At 35.8% G+C, this 21,161-nt stretch overlaps 1 protein-coding gene across 1 annotated transcript in view; it reads right to left on the reverse strand.

Moving 5' to 3' along the window:
- LOC148947134 (isoleucine--tRNA ligase, mitochondrial-like) overlaps window positions 1-21,161 on the reverse strand; it is an 83,469-nt gene that overhangs the window by 23,109 nt on the left and 39,199 nt on the right. Inside the window, exons 9-11 of the mRNA XM_089097277.1 lie at window positions 19,894-20,000; window positions 16,457-16,602; window positions 4,603-4,790 (exon numbers count right to left, since the gene is read on the reverse strand). Coding sequence (XP_088953403.1) covers window positions 4,603-4,790; window positions 16,457-16,602; window positions 19,894-20,000 — 441 coding nt within the window. The remainder of the gene's footprint in view (window positions 1-4,602; window positions 4,791-16,456; window positions 16,603-19,893; window positions 20,001-21,161) is intronic.

Consider the following 21,161-nt stretch of genomic DNA (forward strand, 5'->3'; position numbering starts at 1 on the left):
TCAAAATTTTCAGATGGCGATTTTGTTCAGCGTAGTTATAAAACCCTTGCCCCTCAGGGCAAGGGTTTTAACTTATGCCTTGGGGGCATATAAGGTTTTTATAGAGGGCGTTGTTGTAGAAAATTCAAAACAGGCTCATTCGATTGAAAATTAAAGGGCTAGTGCCCTTTTTAATAGTCGAAAATGATTGGAGGGCAACTCCCCCCCCACTCCCATCAGTGCCCCGAACACATCCAATCCAAATGTCGAGATAGGCATTTTGTTCAGCGTAGTTCATTTCCAGATAGAAAATAAGTTTTGAGGAGAATGCTCCCCCACAACCCTCAGGGCAAGGGTTTTAAGTTATGCCCTGGGGGCATATAAGGTTTTTATAGAAGACGATGTCATAGAAACTTCAAAACAGGTTCATTCGATTGGAAATTAAAGAGCTAGTGCCCTTTTAATAGTCGAAAGTGATTGGAGTGTAACTAGCTCCCCCCCCCCCACGCGAAATCATTTCCCCAAACACATCCAATCAAAATTTTCAGATAGCCATTTTGTTCAAAGTCGTTGATTTCGAGATAGAAAATATATTTTTGAGGAAGATACTCCCCCACAACCCTCAAAGCAAGGGTTTTAAGTTTTTTACTTGGGGCATTTAAGGTTTTAATAGAAATTGTTGTCATAGAAACTTTAACTCAGTTAAGTTTGTTTGGAATTTAAAGGGCTAGGTCTCTTCTTAATGGAAGAAAATGAAAGTAGTGCACCGAGCCCCCCCCCCACGCCCATGCTTCCCCCAAAAACATTCCCATCACACTTTTTAGATAACCACTTAATTCCGTCTCGTTTATTTCCAGATAGGAAATATATTTTTGAGGAGGAAACTCCCCCACAACCCTCAGGGCAAGGGTTTTAAGTTATGCTCTGGGGGCATATAAGGTTTTTATGGAAGGTGTTCTCGTAGAAACTTCAAAACAGGCTCATTCGATTGGAAATTAAAGGACTAGTGCCCTTTTTAATAGTTGAAAGTGATTGGAGTGCAACTAGCCCCCCCTCCGACCCCCATCATTTCCCAAAACACATCCAATCAAAATTTTGAGATAGCCATTTTGTTCAGCGTAGTTGATTTCCAGTTAGAAAATATATTTTGAGGAGGACACTCCCCCACAACCCTCAGGGCAAGGGTTTTAAGTTATGCCCTGGGGGCATATAAGATTTTTATAGAAAGCGTTGTCGTAGGAACTTCAAAACAGGCTCATTCAATTGGAAATTAAAGGGCTAGTGCCCTTTTTAATAGTCGAAAGTGATTGGAGTGTAACTAGCCCCCCTCCCCCCCGCGCCGATCATTTCCCCAAACACATCCAATCAAAATTTTGTTCAGCGTAGTTGATTTCCAGATAGAAAATATGTTTTTCAGGAGGACACTCGCCCACAACCCTCAGAGCAAGGGTTTTAAGTTATGCCCTGGGGGTATATAAGGTTTTTTATAGAAGGTGTTGTCATAGAAACTTCAAAACAGTCTCATTCGATTGGAAATTAAAGGGCTAGTACCCTTTTTAATAATCAAAAATGATTGGAGTGCAACTAGCCCCTCCCCCCGACGCCCAGCATTACCCCACACACATCCATTCAAACTTTTGAGACAGCCATTTAATTAAACGTAGTTTTAATTTCTGGAAATTAGGTCTTTGAGGATGACAACTCCCCCTCATCCCTCAGGGCAAGGGTTGTAATTTAAGGATTCTCCGAATCCTTCCCATTATTTGTTATGGAAGGGATGCTCGTATAAACTTTAGAGAGGGCTCATTTGACTGAAATTGAAAGTTCTTGTTCACTTTTTAAGAGTCAAAAGAGACTGGAGGATAACTAGCCCCCCCCCTCCTTCCTCCAAGCCATAAATGCATCAGATAAAAATTTTGAGATAGACATTTTGTTAAAATAGTTCAAAGTTCTGATAACAAAAAACTCCAGTGTCGAAACAGCCCACCAGGACCCAGGGGTAGGCGTTTCAAGTTATGCCCAGGGGCATACCTTATTAAGGGGGGTTTATAACGTATGGGAAGCGGTTTTGTATGGGAAGAACACATAGGAAATATATTATAATTTTCCAACTTTAATGTTAAAACTAAGACTCTATGATAGATGCAAAATTGGTTTCGAACACAAAATCCTACTAAGGTCAATTCTAAACAATGGTAATCCCCTTGTGCCAGCAAGTGAAATAGTCTAAACCCTCTTATTGGAGCTATTTTTTCAATCCGTTTATTGTTGTCAATCTCTGTCCACAAGTTATGAAAGCTGTCTATTGTTCATGTATAAGGTTTTTATCAAAGAGGTAATCGTATAGACTTTGAAAAAAGCCTCATTCGATTTAAATTGAAAGTTCTAGATCTGTTTTTTAAAGTGAAGAATAATCGGACAGTAGTACCCCCCTCCTCCATGCCATAAAAACTTGAAACTTTTTGCAATCAAAAATGAACAAAAATTAATTTAAAAATACTTTCGGAAAAATAAGTTTTTAAAAGAAAAGTAAAGGTCATTTTAAACTTAAGCTCATTTGATACGAATACCTTTTAAAATTTAAACGCAAAACGACCGGAAATTACTATTAAAGAGTAAAAGAAACCCAAAACTAACAGAAATTAAACAAACAATCATAGCAAAAAACATACAACAAGTAATAATATAAATGAATAAATAGATCTTAAAGCGAGTAGTGCTTAGATTGAATATGAAAATCAAGCTTAAAACGAAAACAAATGTTTTGCTATTAAAGTATAAATGAAACTTAAAACGAAAAGAAATTAAATATACAATCAATGCGAACAACCATACAATATACATTAATGTAAATGAATAAATAAATCTTAAAACGAGTAAACTTAAAAAGAATATGCAAATCAAGTTTGAATCGAATAAAAATAACAACAAACAAAAGTTAGGGTATCGTTTCATAGCAAAAGCCTAAAACCTACTGTGTCATTGGCGCTTAACGGAAAACGGATTATATTACAATTGTTTTCTTTTGTACTTAGTATTGGAGATAAACATTAGGATTATAGTAACATTTTGAAATGATGAGCTTTCAGAGATTAATATCATTATGCATCAAATATTCAGTTTAATTTGTTAGTTCTTTTCAAGATTAGTCAAGACAAATATAGTTTCACTACAACAAAATTTTGATACTGCCCCCTTCTTTAACTGTAAAAACCTAAAGCCTTCTGCGTCATTGGTGCTTCACTGAAAACGTATATTACAAATTTATTATTTTCCAGTTCTTACAGCATTGAAAATGAAAATAAAAATTACAGTGAAAAAAAAATCTTGAACTGATGGATCGTTCAACAATTAATATCATCATATATCTAATATTCAATGTGATTTTGTTTATACTTTCCAAGACTGTTCAAGACTCATATAGTTTTGCCATTTTTCTTTAACTCTGCCATTTTTTCTAACTAATCGTGTTAGTTTGTTATGAAAACATTCTATGGCTTCTAGGCATTTCTATTTCAGCGGAAAACTGCACCTCAAACTTTGTGGAACATGCATTTTCTTGCCAAAATATAATAAAATAAACACCAAAATATAATAAAATGTCAAGTTTCGGAGCGTTCCACCCCTCGGAAGCAAGTGCCATTGGCATTTTTGAATCCGCATGGTCAATTTAGAGGTTGGAGGGTAGTCTAATTCTCGTAGCAGCCCCATTCCGTCGTGGTATGAATCAAATTTTCAACACCTGGCGTCCGGACTATCATATAATCTACCAAGCATAGAACTACCACAAATCAGTATCAATAAAAAATTGAAACCCAAAACAAACAGAAATTAAAATAAATATTAGAGTCAAGCTCAAAACGAGCATAAATTTATATGAGTAGAGTTCTAAGCCCCTATGCTTTCTAAAAGCCAGAATATAATTTTTACTTTACTGTAAAAAATTTCAAATGAGTTTACTGAAAAAAAATGTGCATTGTCAATTAAATATACATATGCTGATATTTATTCCCTAAAATCTTAATTAATTTTCGATTTCTTAAAGTTACAAAAGTGAAAACATTTCAAAGAATTGTTTTTAGTAAAGCGCCAATGACGCAGTAGGTTTTAGGCTTCTGCAGTGAGGCGATACCCAAACTCTTGTTTGTAGTTATTTTTATTCGATTCAAACTTGATTTGCATATTCTTTTAAAGTTTCACTCGTTTTAAGATTTATTTATTCATTTACATTAATATATATTGTATGTTTGTTCGCATTGATTGTATATTTAATTTCTGTTCGGTTTAAGTTTCATTTATACTTTAATAGCAAAACATTTGTTTTCGTTTTAAGCTTGATTTTCATATTCAATCTAAGCATTACTCGCTTTAAAATCTATTTATTCATTTATATTATTACTTGTTGTATGTTTTTTGCTGTAATTGTTCATTTAACTTCTATTAGTTTTGGGTATCATTTATTCTCTAATAGTAATTTCTGGTCGTTTTGAGTTCGAATTTTAACAGGTATTTGTATCAACTGAGCTTATGGCCTTTACTATGGTTTAAAATGGCCTTTACTTTTCTTTGAAAAATTTATTTTTCGGAGAGTTTTTTTTAATTAATTATGAAAAGGACTCTAACCTCTTGAATTTTATCAGTAAACTCCCTTCCAGTAAGGTCTATAGCTAACTGAACAGTATTCATTCCTGTTAAACTTGTGTTTACTTCATCGCGGACTTGCAACACAGGAGCAACTTTTTCCTTGACACTTAAATCGAGCCAGTCAGACGGTAAATCAGCTATCAAGGATTTCTGAAAATCTTCGACACCTAAAATAAATTACTACACAAAATGAAATTGAAATTACTGAGGGAAGGATTAATAAGAAAAAAAAAGTGACTATATTTGTCTGCACCAAAACTTAAAGCAAAAAAAAAATATTATAGTAAGTCATAGGCAGCGAAATAGCGCTGCCTAAGTAAAGAACCATGTTGGCACGATGTGTTATTGTTTTATTTTATTTTTTGTTTGTTTGTTTGTTTCAGACCAGGGCACTTCGTATCAAAGGAGTTGTCGCAGAAACTCCGAAAAGGACTCATTCGATTTGAATTTGAAAGGGCTATTGTTCTTTTTAATAGTCAAAAGTATTTGGGGGACAAATAGCTTCCCTCCCAAGCCCACCATTTCCTCAAACACATCCAATCAAATTTTTAGATAACCATTTTGTTCAACGTAGTTGAAGGTCCGGAAATTATGCCTTTGAGGATGACACCCCCCACCACCAGCCCTCAGGGCATCGATTGTAAGTTATGCCCTGGGGGAGTAAAAGGTTTTTGTAGAAAGTGCTGTCATACAAACTTAAAAAAGGCCTCATTCGATTGGAATTTGAGAGGGCTAGTGCCCTTTTTAATAGTGAGAAATGATCGGAGGGCAAATGCCCCCCCCTCCCACGCCCATCATTTCCCCAAACACTTCTGATCAAATTTTGATATATCTTTTTGGTTCAATATAGTTAATGATCCAAAAATTATGTCTTTTATGATGACAACCACCCCCCCCCACATCCCTCAGGGCAAGGGTTGCAAGTTATGCCATTGGGGAATATAAGGTTTTTATTGAAAGCTTTGTCGTAGAAGCTTCAAAAAGGGCTCATTTGATTGGAAATTAAGAGGACTAGGGCCATTTTTATTAGACAAAAGTGATCAGAGGGCAAATACCGCCCCCCCGACCCCATGGGCACAAATACGCCCATCATTTCCCCAAGCACTTCCAAACAAATTTCTGAGAAAAGCATTTTGTTAAACGTAGCTGAAAGCCTGAAAATTATGTCTTTTTGGATGACCCCCCCTCCCTCAGGACAAGGGTCTTAAGTTATGCCCTGGGGGGCATATAAAGTTTTACAGAAAGCACAGTCATATAAACTTCGGAAAGGGCTCATTGGATTGGTAATCAGATGCTCTAGTGCCCTTTTTAAGAGTCGAAGTGAGCTGAGGGCATCTACCCCCCCCCCACACACACACACATACAAAAACGTCATATTGTCCCGAAATTCATCAAATAGAAATTTTGAGATAGTCATTTTATTCAAAATAGTCCAAATATCATATAACAAGGCCTTTGGGGTTGAAACAAGCCCCCGAAGCCTGGGGGCAAGGGTTGTAAGTTATGCCCCGGGGACATTTAAGGTTTTTATGGAAGGAATGGTTTTATAAACTTTAGAGGAGGCTCATTTAGTTTTAAATTAGAAGGTCTAGCTCCCTTTTAAGTCAAAAGTGATGGAGCAGCTAGCCCCCCCCCCCGACTATCCATCTTAACCAAACGAATCTGATAAAATTGTGATATAGCGATTTTACTCAAAAAAGTCTAAAGAATATATAACAATGCCTGTAGGGTTGACACAACCCCCCAATGCCCTGAAGATAAGGTTGAAAGTCATGCCCTGGGGGCATATAAGATTTTTATGGAACGGGCGGTTGTACAAATTTCAGATGGGGCTCATTTAATTTGTAATGGAAATTATAGTGCCCTTTTTATTAGTCAAAAGTGAACGGAGGGCAAATGCCTCTCCCCACACCCATCATTTCCCCAAACACTTCCAATCGAAATTTTGAGATAACCATTTTGTTCAACGTAGTTTAAAGGTCCGGAAATTATGTCTTTGAGGATGACACCCCCCCCCCAGCCCTGAGGGCAAGGGTGGTAAGTTATGCCCTGGGTGCAGGGTTGCCAACTTAAACACTTTTCGTGTGAAATGCACTCTTTTTTTTCATTGCACTCTTTCACGCCACGGACCGAATTTGCACTCTTTTTTTCCATTATTTGCTGTTTGCACTCTTTTATGAAATGATGATAGAAAAAATATTAAGCGAAATAAAAAAAACAGTACTTGACTTGACTACAGAGAAGTCAGCTATAGTTCACGACGAGTTACTTGGACCTCTTATATTCCTTTCAAAACATTTGGATAAAATGAAGACAAAATTTTAACTAAACATTTAATGCAGTCAACTTTAGCTCAGTTAAAGATCCAAGCAATCAAAATAAACACCTGCAAATTTAAAGCAGAGCCTTTTAAGCTAAAAAAAGAATGATAGTCATTATCTAACCAATTATTTAAAGGTTGATTTAAGTAGGGAGTCCTCCTAACTTTATTTGAAATACATTTGATAAATTTAAAGGTAATATGTTTATTGATCGAAGGATAACTGATCATTATTTGTAAATGGCGTAAGAGTGATCAGAACAGTGAAAGGGGCTGTGTGCGCAGAGGGAGCAGCGCACGCGCAAATTTTTGACTTGGACTCTTTTTTAACAACTTGCACTCTTCTTTGCTCTGATCTGCACTCTTTTTTGGCGTCGGCAGTTGGCAACCCTACCTGAGGGCATATAAGGTTTTTACAGAAAGCGCGGTCATTTAAACTTCAGAGGGGGCTCATTGGATTGGTAATCAGAAGCTCAAGTATCCTTTTTAAGAGTCAAGTGATTTGAAGGCAGCTACCCCTCCCCCCAAATACACGTCGTATTGTCTCGAAATGCATCCAATAGAAATTTTGAGATAGCTAATTTATTCAAATAGTCTAAATATCATATAGCAAGGCTTCTGGGATTTAAACAAGCCCCCAGAGCCTGCGGGCAAGGGTTATAAGTTATGCCCCGGGGGCATTTAAGGTTATTATGTAAGGGATGGTTGTTTAACTTTAGAAGAGGCTCATTTGATTGAAAATTGGAAGTTCTAGTTCCCTTTAAGAGTCAGAAGCGATGGAGCAGCTAGCCCCCCCGCCCCCGACTACCTCTTTTAACCAAGCGAGTCTGATTAAAAATGTGAGATAACGATTTTGCTCAAAATAATCCAAAGAACATATAACAATGCCCCTAGGGTTGATACAACCCTCCAAAGCTTCGGGGATAGGGTTGTAAGTCATGCCCTGGGACACATAAGGGTTTTATGGAACGGGTGGTCGTGTAAACTTCAGATGGGGCTCATTTGATTTGAAATTGGAAGTTATAGTGCCCTTTCTAAGAATCAAAAGCGACAAGGCTTTTAGGGTTGATACAAACCACCAGAGCCTAGGCAATAAGGTTGTAAGTTATGCCGCGGGGCATTTAATGGTTTTTATGGAAGGGATGGTTTTTTAACTTTAAAAGAGGCTCATTTGGTAGAAAAACATCAAATTTGATAGAGGACATTTAGCCCCCCCCCTCACCGACAACCCCTCTTCACCAAACGCATCTGATTGAAATTTTGAGATAGATTTTTTGTTCAAAATAGTCCAAAGAATATATAGTAATGCCTCTAGGGTTGACACAACCCCCCAGTGTCCCGGGGATAGGGTTGTAAGTCATGCCATGAGGGCATATAAGGTTTTTATGGAATGGGCTGTCGTATAAAATTCAGATTGGGCTCATTGGATGTTAAATCAGAAGTTATAGTGCCCCCCCCCTCCACGCTCATCATTTCCTCTAACACCTCCAATTAAAATTTGAACATAACAATTTTGTTCATCGTATTTGAAGGGTTTTGAAATTATGTCTCTAAGGAAGAAAGCCCCCCCCCCACAACTCTCAGGGCAAGGGTTGTGAGTAATGCCCTGGGGCATATAAGGTTCTAATAGAAAGAGTAGTCGTATATGCTTTGAAGGGGACTTATTGGATTGGTAATCAGAAGTTCTAGTGCCCTTTTTAAGAGTCAAAGTGATCGGGCTTTGGCTTTGGCTTTACTCTGGCTTTGTTACCTACTATAGAGTGGAACTATTAATTCTACAAGCTGTTTAGATCTATGTAAATTTAATCACCATGTTTTAGTGTTTAGAGTTTAGTGTTTAGTGTTTAGTGTTAAGTCGTCTTCTGTTACATTTAAATAGGCTTGTTTTTGCTTTAATTAACTTTTCTAAACCTAGTCTAGCCAGTGCTGCGTAACAATTTTAAAAATGTTTATCCATGATGATATAATTTTGTATTTCCTTTGTTTTTTCATTAGAAGTCAACTGTTTATTTTCTCTGTTCTTTCCTGAAAAAAAGAGTAATTGAGAGATCCTTTATCTTGAAAAAATGGGTCTTTAACTTTCAAGATACTATGTGTTGAAGATACAGTGTTGAAGAAGATACAGGGGCTGAAGATGCAGGGGCTGTTGTATATTACAAACGACCTTTCGACTTAACATTATAACGGCCCATGGTTTCCTTAGGGTTAATTAAAAAAAAAACTTTCTGAAAAATAAGTTTTTAAAAGAAAAGTAAAGGCCATTTTAAACTTACGCTCAGCAGATACAAATACCTGTTAAAATTCAAACTCAAAACGCCCAGAAATTACTATTAAAGAATAAATGAAACCCAAAACGAACAGAAATTAAACAAACAATCATAGCAAAAACCGTACAACAAGTAATAATATAAATGAATAAATAAAGCGATTAATGCTGGGATTGAATATGAACATCAAGCTTAAAACGAAAACAAATATTTTGCTTTTAAAGTACAAATGAAACTTAAAACGAACAGAAACTAAATAACAGTCAATGCAAACAAACATACTATATATATTAATGTAAATGAATAAATAAATCCTAAAACGAGTGAAACTTAAATTGAATATGCAAATCAAGTTTGAATCGAAAGAAAATAACTACAAACATGAGTTTGGGTATCGCCTCACTGCTGAAGCCTAAAACCTACTGCGTCATTGTCGCTTTACTGAAAACAATTCTTTCATTAATTAAGATTTTAGGGAATAAATATCAGCATATGTATATTAAATTGACAATACACATTTTTTTTTTCAGTAAACTCATTTGAATTTTTTTTCAGTAATGTACAAATTATATTCTGGCTTTTAGAAAGCATAGGGGTTTTGAAACCTACTCATATTAATTTATGCTTGTTTTGAGTTTGACTCTAATATTTATTTTAATATTTGTTCGTTTTGGGTTTCATTTATTTATTGATACTGATTTGGGGTAGTTGTATGCTTGGTAGATTATATGATAGCCCGGACGCCAGGTGTTGAAAGTGTGAATCATACCACGACGGAATGGGGCTGCTACGAGAATTAGCCTACCCTCCAGCCCCTAAATTGACCATGCAGATTCAAAAATACCAATGGCACTTGCTTGTGAGTGGTGGAACACTCCGAAATTTGACATTTTATTATATTTTGGCGTTTCATGCAAGAAAATGCATGTTCCACAAAGTATGAGGTGCAGTTTTCCGCTCAAATAGAAATGCCTAGAAGCCATAGAATATAACAAACCAACACGATTAGTTGGAAAACATGGCAGAGTAAAAAAAAATGGCAAAACTATACGAGTCTTGAACAGTCTTGGAAAGTATAAACAAAATCAAATTGAATATTAGATATATAATGATTTTAATTGTTGAAAGATCCATCAGTTCAAGATTTTTTTTTCTGTAATTTTATTTTCATTTTCAATGCTGTAAGAACTGGAAAATAATAAATTTGTAATATACGTTTTCAGTGAAGCTCCAATGACGCAGAAGGCTTTAGGTTTTTACAGTTAGAGAAGGGGGCAGTATTCAAATTTTGTTTGAAGTGAAACTATATTTGTCTTGACCAATCTTGAAAAGATTTAATAAATTAAACTGAATATTTGATGCATAATGATATTAATTGCTAAAAGCTCATGAGTTCAAAATTTTACTGTAATTTTAATATTTATTTTCAATATTAAGTACAAAAGAAAACATTTGTAATATGCTTCGTTTTTAGTAAAGTGCAAATCATGTAGTCGGCTTTAGGCTTCTGCAGTGAGCTAATATCCAGACTCTTGTTTGTAGTTATTTTTATTCGATAAAAATTTGATTTGCATATTAAATTTAAGTTTTATTTGTTTTAAGACCCATTTATTCATTTACATTAATATATATTGTATGTTTGTTCGCATTGATTGTTATTTAATTTCTGTTCGTTTTAAGTTTCATTTATACTTTAATAGCAAAATATTTGTTTTCGTTTTAGGCTTGATTTTCATATTCAATCTAAGCATTACTCGCTTTAAGATCTATTCATTCATTCATATTATTACTTGTTGTATGTTTTTTGTTTATTTAATTTCTGTTCGTTTTGGGTTTCATTTATTCTTTAATAGTAATTTCTGGTCGTTTTGAGCTTGAATTTTAACAGGTATTTGTATATACTGAGCTTAAGTTTAAAATGAGCTTCGCTTTTCTTTGAAAAACTTATTTTTCGGAAAGTTTTTTTTTTAATTAATTTTTGTTCATTTTTGATTTCAAAAATTTTCACGTTTTTATGGCCTGGGTGGGTGCTTAATGTCTGATTATTTTTTACTTTAAAAAACGGATCTAGAACTTTCAATTTAAATCGAATGACGCTTTTTTCAAAGTCTATACGATTACCTCTTTGATAAAAACCTTATACATGAACAATAGACAGCCTGCATAACTTGTGGACAGCGATTGACAACAATGAATGGATTGGAAAAATAGCTCCAATAAGGGGGTTTAGACCATTTAACTTGCTGACACAAAGGGATCACGACTGTTTGGAATTGAGCTTAATAGGATTTTGTGTGCCAAAGCAATTTTACATATATCTCAGAGTATGTATTTTAACCTTATAATTGGATATTTATAATAGATTTCCTATGTGTTCTTCCCATACAAAAACCCCTTCCCATAAGTTATAAACCCCTTTAATAAGTTATGCCCTAGGGCATAACTTACAACACCTACCCCCGGACCCCGGTGGGCTGTGTCGACACCGGAGTTTTTGTTATCAGAACTTTGAACTATTTTAACAAAATGTCTATCTCAAAATTTTTATCTGATGCATTTAGAGCGTGGAGGAGAGGGGGGGGGGGTAGTCACCCTCCATTATCTATTGACTCTTAAAAAGTGAACAAGAACTTTCAATTTTCAGTCAAATGAGACCTCTCCAAAGTTTATCCGAGCATCCCTTCCATGAGAAATAATGGGAAGGATTCGGAGAATATTTAAATTACAACTCTTGCCCTGAGGGCTGTGGGGGAGTTGTCATCCTCAAAGACCTAATTTCGAGAGCTTAAAACTACGTTTAATAAAATGGCTGTCTCAAAATTTTGATTGGATGTGTTTGGGGAAAAGATGGGCGTGATAGGGGGGTTAGTTGCCCTCAAATCACTTTCGACTATTAAAAAGGGCACTAGCCCTTTGAATTTACAATCAAATGAGCCTTTTTTGAAGTTTCTACGACACCGCCTTCTATAAAAACCTTATATGCCCCCAGGACACAACTTAAAACCCTTGCTCTGAGGGTTCTGGGGGATTGTCCTCCCTCATAAATATATATTTTCTATTTGTAAATCAACTGCTGAACAAAATGGCTGACTAAAAATTTTGGTTTGCTGTCTTTGGGGGAATAATGGGCAAGGGGGGGGGGGGCTATTGACCCTCCAAGCAATGTCAAATAACGAAAAGGAAACTAGCCCTATGATTTTCTTGTCGAATTATCTTTTTATTAAGTTTCTACGAAAACACCATTAATAAAAACCTTATATGCCCCCAGGTCATATCTTAAAACACTTGCCTTGAAGGTTGTGGGGGAGTGTCCTCCTCAATAACATATTTTTATCTGGAAATCAACTACGTCGAACAAAATGGCTTTCTCAAACTTTTGATTGGATGTGTTTGGGGAAATGATTGGCGTCGGGGGGGGGGGGCTAGTTGCCCTCCAATCCCATTCGAATATTAAAAAGGGCACTATTCCGTTGAGCTTTCAATCGAGATAGTCTTTTTCTAATTTTCTACGCCACCGCTTTCTATAAAAACCTTAAATGACCCCGGGGCATAACTTACTACCCATGCGCTCAGTGTTGAGGGGGAGCGTTCTCCTCAAAAACATATTTTCTATCTGGAAATCCACTACGCTGAACAAAATGGCTATCTCAAAATTTTGATTGGATGTGTTTAGGGAAATTATCGGCGTGGGAGGGGGAGGGAGGCTAGTTACACTCCAATCATTTTCGACTATTAAAAAGGGCACTAGCCATTTAATTTCTAATTTATAAATCCTTTTTTGAAGTTTCTATGACGACACCTTCTATAAAATCCTTGTACGTCCCCATGGAATAACTTAAAACCCTTGCCATTAGGGCTGTGGGGGATATTCTCCTAAAATACATTCTTTCTATTTGTAAATTAACTTTGCTGAACGAAATGGCTATCTGAAAATTTTGATTGGATGTGTTTGGGGAAATGATGGGCGTGGGGGGGGGAGGGGGTTAGTTACACTCCAATCACTCTCGACTATTAAAAAGGGCACTGGCTCTTTAATTTCCAATCGAATGAGCCTGTTTTGAAGTTTCTACGAAAACGCCTTCTATAAAAACCTTATATGCCCTCAAGTCAAAAGTTAAAACCCTTGCCCCGAGGTGTGTGCGGGAGTGTCGTCCTCAAAAATATATTTTCTATCTGGAAATCAACTACACTGAACAAAATAGCTATCTAAAGATTTTAATTGGATGTGTTTGGGGGAATGATGGGCGTGGGGGGGGGAGCTAGTTGCCCTCCAATCGTTTTCGACTATTAAAAAGGGCACTAGAACTCTCGATTTCCAATCGAATGAGCCCCCTTTGAAGCTTCTACGACGACCTCTTTTATATGAAGTGCCTCTGAAAAAAAAAAATAAATAAAAATAAAACATTGGAGCCGTATGGCCTTTACTATAGGTAACGCTACAGCGTTGCCTCTGATTTGAGGTAACCTATGAGCTGGCATCTTTGTAATGTGGAAGATTTACTTCAAAAATTTACTATTTTCCTCAATAAGAGTTTATAAATTGTTTTTCTAAACTTATATAGATTTCTCATATATAAATTGCTCATGAGTTATTCTTTTGGCATTTATTGTTTTATTTAAATTTTTTGTTTGTACATGTTTTTTTTCTGCCAAAATGTAATCTGTTTCATTTTCAGCTTTAAAATAACTTACCGTATAAATTATAAACTAGCATGTTAAGATAAGCGGAATCCAGTAAATTAACCTATTAGTTACCTTGGATACGGCTTTGTTAGATGTGATTTTTTGTAAAGAAACAACCAATCTTTTCTTTTCCTGGTCTATTAAATTCCCTTTTTAAACTGAATGATCTGATTTAGAATAGAGACGGGACTATAAAAGGTTTCATAGGGAAAGTAATCCTTTATAACTCTATATTATTTTACACATTTCAGAAATATTACTACTTCTGTTACAACCTCGTCGCAGCATTGAGCCTCCAGAGGCTGGCACATTGCCAAATTTTGCTCCTTTTTCCTATAATCTTCATTTCTTCGACGCACTAGTTTAAATCGGTGGTTCCCAACAGATTTTGAGCCATGCCCGACCTAGGCATTTTTAAAATCCTCATTACACTCTCGTGATATTTAGATTCTGTTATTCAAAATGTTACGTATATTCATCTGAAGGAAGCTTAAAATTCAATTAACTTGATACTTTTTTTTGGTCGTCCTCTAGGCACTGGATCGATACGTTCACCCCTGGAAAAAAAAAATAAAGAAATAAAAAAAATATTTTTTATGTGAATGACGTCGCATCCAAATGCATTTAAATAGCAAAAAAAAGATACATGATAGCATTACAATGACGTTATACATTATAATAGTTGTTGGTATAATAGGTGGCGAATCTTATAAAAACTGTGCGGTAAGCAATTTTAATTTAATGTATTATACTTGTGCCACTAACGAAGATATGTCTGCCTTATATTGTCTAAATACAACACCTATTATAATGTATAACGTCATTGTAATGCTATCATGTATCTTTTTTTTGGCTATTTAAATACATTTGGATGCGACGTAATTCACATAAAAATATTTTGTCAAATTAACGTTCCAAACCATAGTCATTTCAGTTCAAAGCATAGTCAAATTAAGGCTCTAAACCGGTGGGGCCTGCACTCCACGTTGGAAATCACAGGCTTAAACAACTTAACTTTGAACTTTTTCGCCTGATTCACTGCCTTCTGCCGGGAGTGCAATATGTGGTTGGGGCAAATAATCCAACGCTTCCCGTGTCCCCCCCCCCCCGATTTCTCCAGGTACCCATTGAACCCCGGTACCCGGTACAGGTACACGATTGAACCCCGTTCCAAACCAAATAAGCAGTGACACCAGGGCTTGTCACAAAAACACAGTGAACACAGAAAAACACATGTTTCAAAGTGAACACAGATAATTAAGTATGAAAATATCATATTTCACAGGGAACAGAAGCCTTAAATTGGGGAATATTTGTAATTTCGAATCAATATATCGCAAAAAAAGTATGAAACAAGCTCATCAGTTATAAATCAAGTATGAATTAAGCTTGTCGCAAAAAACACATGTTTCATGAGGAACAAGCAAGGCGGCCCTGTAAGGAGAGAAATTTCTTGACTTATCCCATTAAAATAGTCTTAGCTAAGGATTGAGATCGTGAGGGGGTCAGTCAAAAAGACGCAACTATAAAGAAGAGCGGGGTCAACATTCTTAACCAGTTAGATAAAAAGGAGGAAGTAGGATCAAACACTGAATTTTTTTTTATCATTTTCAATTTGGATCAATAGGTCGATTAAAGGACTCCTTAGAAGAAGAGACCTGGTATCAGTGGCGGATCAAGGGGAGGAGCAAAGGGGGCACCCCCCCCCCCCTAAAGCAGTCTAAAGTAGTGTTTGCGCTATTTATAAACGCAAGTTTTGCGTTAATTAAACTAGCTCCTAGCTTAAGTTTATCGGATCAGTCGATTCTCCCCCCCCTAAAAAAATCCTGGATCCGCCCTTGCCCGGCATGGCTGGTAAGAGAAAAAGACTATAGCCAGCAAGGTTCGTAGGAGGATCATAGCGGCGAAGAATACCGTAATTCAAGGAATTGGTGTTATTTGAATAATAAGAGACTACAACTGCCTTCTTAAAGTTGACAATCCTATATTTATTATTAAACTGAGTGTTAAAACAAGTTGGGGAATACTAGTAATCTCGATTCCATGTGTTGCAACAAAAGGGTGACTTAAGATCAATGTTCCAAAATTATACTTTTCAAAACCTCCATTAAAAAACTCTTGTTCTAGACCCACCCAAAGACACAATCTTTAAGCATAAATATATGGGAGAAATTAACCACCACTATACATTTTAACATATTCCCATATGAAAGAGCTTCAACAGAATTTCTGGCCGGCTTTAGTAAATCACGTTAAAAAACTCCCCACTCGTGGTTTTACGTAGGTTGACTTTTATGTAAAACTTTTTCATTCCATCATAGGTCAATAGCAGACAAAAAGAGTACCATGCAATCATTTCTTTAAAATAGTCGTTATCAGCTAAAAAACTGATGTTTTTTCTATTCATCAAAATACAACTGAAAAGGCGAAAAGTTAATGAAACCGTGGATTACGCTAAAAGTTCTGATGTTTCGTTTCCTGTTTCCTGAACAGGAGTCCTAGTACTCCTGTTCTAGGATTAATACTCCTGTTCTAGAAAAAAAGTAAAAATTTATATCCATACCTAAAGATTTTGGAGTGTGCATATGAACTTCTTTTGTCAAGTGTGGAAGTATAGGTGTAGTTACTAGGCCAAGATAAATAAACAAATTGTAAAGCACAACTAAAGCTGACAATCTGTTCGGACTATCCTTTGCTTCACAGTAGAGCCTAAAACGATGATAGTTATTACAATTTAGTTCTGAACCAGTATCAATATATAGGATTTCATTTAAAGGTTTAAATCTAAGGATTAGCAGTACAATGCTGTCTGTAACCATATGAATAGCGTTTTCTAATTCACGGGTTTTCTTCAGTACATAGAAAGTAGCTTTACACTGGCTTTTGAGGATTTTTCAAGAGGCAGTCGAAGTTTTGGTTTGACTCTATCAACCATAATGTGGTAAAATGCTGAATAGCTGGTATGGATAAAATGCTGATTAGTAGTTAGCAGGAGAAAGCAGCGTAGGTTTGCACATAAACATAATATTTCATGTTACACTTGAACTCGTCCGCAATAAGCAGGGGGGTCATCCCGCAGATTAAATGCTTATTCCAAAAACATAATCCTTAGAGTGATGGGAGATGAGACAGTAAGTCCCCCCACTCTGTCTATAATTATTCGAAAAACTCATTTACATTTAAAAGATCTGAGCCTGAAAATACACTTTCGGAGGCTTCAGACATCCCCCCCCCCACATCAACAGAAATCCCAACCTAAATCACTTCTGCAAGACAATACACAACTCTACATTCATTTTAACAAAGCCTCAAATGAATCAGCCACGTTGAATAAAGCTCTTTATTTTGTTTATTTCTAACCGTTTATTTTGTTTAGACTACATTTATCATCAGAAGCAAATGCGCCTAAGCCTGGTATAACTGAAACTTGAAACTTGGATGCCTAGTATATAGCTTTTCATTAATTTTAAATCAATTGAATGTATCGCAGTTTTCGATCTATTGTATTCTGTCCGTCTCCGGGCCAAAATTGCTGTTCTAGACCAAAAATGGCCAAAAACATCACACACTGTGGGGCAATCTATTTTGCGACTTAAAAAGGACACCAAAACTTTCAATTTCTGTTCGAATGAGCCGTCTCCAAATTTTCTAAGACCACTGATTCGTTTCGAGGAGATGTAGCCACTGTCTTCAGTAAATTACCTGAGAGCGCGTGAGGGAGAATTCGACAAACCAAGCATTATTATTTGAAAGAAAGAGAAAACGAAACTGCATAATCTTCCTGAGTTCTAGTACTGTGTATTTGCTCTGAACATCGTTATTAGAATCATCAATACCCAGTACTTCTACATTGCATAAAATCTACATTCTAAGCCTTAACAAATAGTACCCAAAAGTAACAGTACCCACCTTTCTATACTTACAAAAGCTTGTTGTTGCACTTACATGATTCTTCCTGACCTTGTTTGGGCAGTTTTTGCTAGCGACCAATGAGGATCCACTGCTATTTATTATCTCCAAAATGTTACAATACAATCCTACAGTATAAATGGCAATTTTCTCGAAAACTAATTGATTTCAAATTCAAACATGTCCGCCAATTTTAGATTTTTAATGTTGAGTTTCCCCTTCATTTATTTGAAAAGCTTTGATTGCGTTTGAAAACAAATAGAAGAGAAGATAGCATAAGCAGAATGTACTCGAGGAAGTACTAAATAATTCTCAAGTACTCTTTGGTATCTGTGCCCTTGAATTACCCAGTGGGGGATCCAGGGGAGGGGCGAGGGAGGCGCGCACCCCCCTACAATAGTCTAGATTAGTGTAATTGACTTAATTAACGCAAGTTTGCAGTAATTAAACTTGCTCTTAACGCAAGTTTATCGGATCAACCTATTTTACCCCCCCCCCTAAAATAGTCCTGGATCCGCCACTGTAATTACCTAGGGTATTTGTTTTACTTAAATATTAACTATTCCGGGAGAGTTGTACTTAAATAAAACTCATGAAATCCGATTTTTTACTTAGGTAGTACTTCAAGCCCATGTACTTGAAGTTCTTTCCAACATTCACAGTACCAAAATGTCCCCTTTAAATCATATAACTTTTGCAAATAAAAAAGAAAATTCAACACATTTACAGCTTGAAATAGTACCATTCAGCCAACGTCAAATCATTCAGGGCCAATCACTCTAACTATCATATGTTTTACACTAACATCCACTGCAGTTGGGAAACAACTATCTGGTTCACTTTATGGAAACAATATGTAACAGACTTCAAAAAACCAATACCTGGCTTAATGTTATAGCACTAGACTAGCAAAAGCTTCTGATTTAATCAACCTCAACACATTACTACCAACCTCAACAACCTCAAGACATTAATAGAAAAGCTTCAACTTGACCCCATTTAATTATAATAATTGTGTGTTTCCTCTCTAAGACAACAGAAGTTGTTAAATAGGTAAATATATATTCAGATTCACTCCCAATTTACAATGGTGTGCTCAGGGAAACCTCTTAGGCCCAATTTTGTGTCTTGCTATGATAAATATCCTTCGCGTCGATTTCTCAGATAGATGGAAATTTATCGGTAATCAAAACGCACTAGAGACATGTTACACTTTTTTTTAAAAAAATAGCTAAATGAATATCTTAGAAGAGATACCAGATCGCGCAATTCCATACCCTGAAGTCCGTAAACAAAATTGATATCCTAAATAACATCGTTTGAGGATATTCCTTTCATTTGTACGCTCAGTCCCCGAGTACACCTGTCCTGTTTGACACCTTGGCATCTCCAATGAACTGTCGGACAGAATTCAGGCAGTCCAAAAAAGATACCGAAGAATTATCTTCAGTGAGGGTTAAGTCCTTTATATTTCTCCCTTCCTTGGAAAGGTACCTCAAGGAAAGAAAATAAAATTTCCTTGCGTTTCGCCAACAATCCTTTCCCTAGCTTCCGGCCAAGTTCCTTTTCCCTAATAAATTTTCCCCCTTCGATCTTGCCTCCCTTGATCCGATTCAACAAAATCCCCTTCTAGCACGAATAAAAAAATTTTCCTGAAAGATACAGAAGAACTTTCTTCCTGTACATAGTCGATACTTTATATAATTGAATCCCCCCTCCTAACTATTTTTCTTCCCTTGCATTGTTTGATGTTTACTTCGCAAAGTTTGAGGTTTCTTTTCATAGTGTTCCTTTTTTTTAAACTACAGTGTGTTTTGTATCTTTTAGTCACAAGAGTAAATTTGTATTGGTGTTTTCATTTGGTTTATTGCTTTGAATTCTGCAAATTTTAGTTGTCTTTGATATTTTTGAACATATTTTTAAAGTCTACTTTGAGATTTTGAATCTTTTTTACTGACTCCTTTGTTGTTACTTTTCTTTATGTGTGTTTATTGGCTCGAAGATGTGAATTCAGCCCACCTGGGCTTGTGATAGAAATTTTCATAAATAATATTTAATTAATTATGAATAAAGCTTATCTCTCCATCTTACCTGTCTTTTAAAATCCAAAAATAAAACGAAGAAACGTCTCGAGCCACAAATTGAAGCAAACTTGAATAAACTCGTCTTGAATCATAATTGTCATAGGCAGCAAGAGCCTAAAATTAAAATCAGTTTACGAAAAAGAGTCGAATTTTTTTTTTTTGCCCTAACCTATTTTTTTAATAGTAGGGTGACTTTTGATTGATACATAATAAAAGGTGTGCGTGTAACTGAACCACATGCAACTGAACCCATGTAACTGAACCCCGTGCAACTGAAATCCAGTGTAACTAAATTCCTGTGTATCTGAACCCCCTCCCCCCGTGGAACTGAACCCTTTGCAACTGAACTTCCGTGAAACCAAACCCTCTTGTAACTAAAACCTCGTGTTGCTGACCCTTCGTGCAACTGAACCCCATTTAACTGAACCATAGCGCAACTGAATCCCCTTACAGCTCAAGACCATTGACTGAACCTTGTATAACTGAACCCCGTGCCACTGAATCCCCGTGCAATTGAACCCCCGTGCAACTGAAACCCCGTGCAACTGAACCCTCGTGTAACTAAACCCTCATGCAATTGATCCACCGTACTCCGTTTTTCAATATTCTACTAATATGTTGCTCTGTTTTGTTGTCACAAACCATTAAAGCCAGATTTATTCCTCCTTTTTTCAGAAAAAATAAATAAAAAAAACTTTCCAAAAAATAAGTTTTTCAAAGAAAAGTAAAGGCAATTTAATCTTAAGCTCAGCAGATACAAACACCAGTTAAAATTCAAACTTAAAACGACCAGAAATTACTATTAAAGAATAAATGTAACCCAAAACGAACAGAAATTAAATAAACAATCATAGCAAAAAACATACAACAAGTAATAATATAAATGAATAAACAGATCTTAAAGCGAGTAATGCTTAGATTGAATATGAAAATCCAGCTTAAAACAAAAAAATTCCTATTGAAGTATAAATGAAACTTAAAACTAACAGAAGTTAAATAAACAATCAATGCAAACAAACATACAATAGATATTAATGTAAGTTAATAAATAAACCTAAAAACGAGAGAAACTTAAATTGAATATGCAAATCAAGCTTGAAACGAACAAAAATCACTACAAACAAGAGTTTGGGTATCACCTCCTTCTCTCACTGTAAAAGTCTAAAACCTACAGTGTCATTGGCGCTTTACTGAAAACCAATTTTATAGCAAATATTTTCTTTTGTACTTAATATTGAAAATAAATATTAAAATTATAGTAACACTTTGAACTGA

This window comes from Artemia sp. Qi Xiang Cuo, chromosome 11 (genome assembly GCF_049724085.1).
Source record: "Artemia sp. Qi Xiang Cuo chromosome 11, ASM4972408v1, whole genome shotgun sequence".
NCBI classification, from domain to species: domain Eukaryota; kingdom Metazoa; phylum Arthropoda; class Branchiopoda; order Anostraca; family Artemiidae; genus Artemia; species Artemia sp. Qi Xiang Cuo.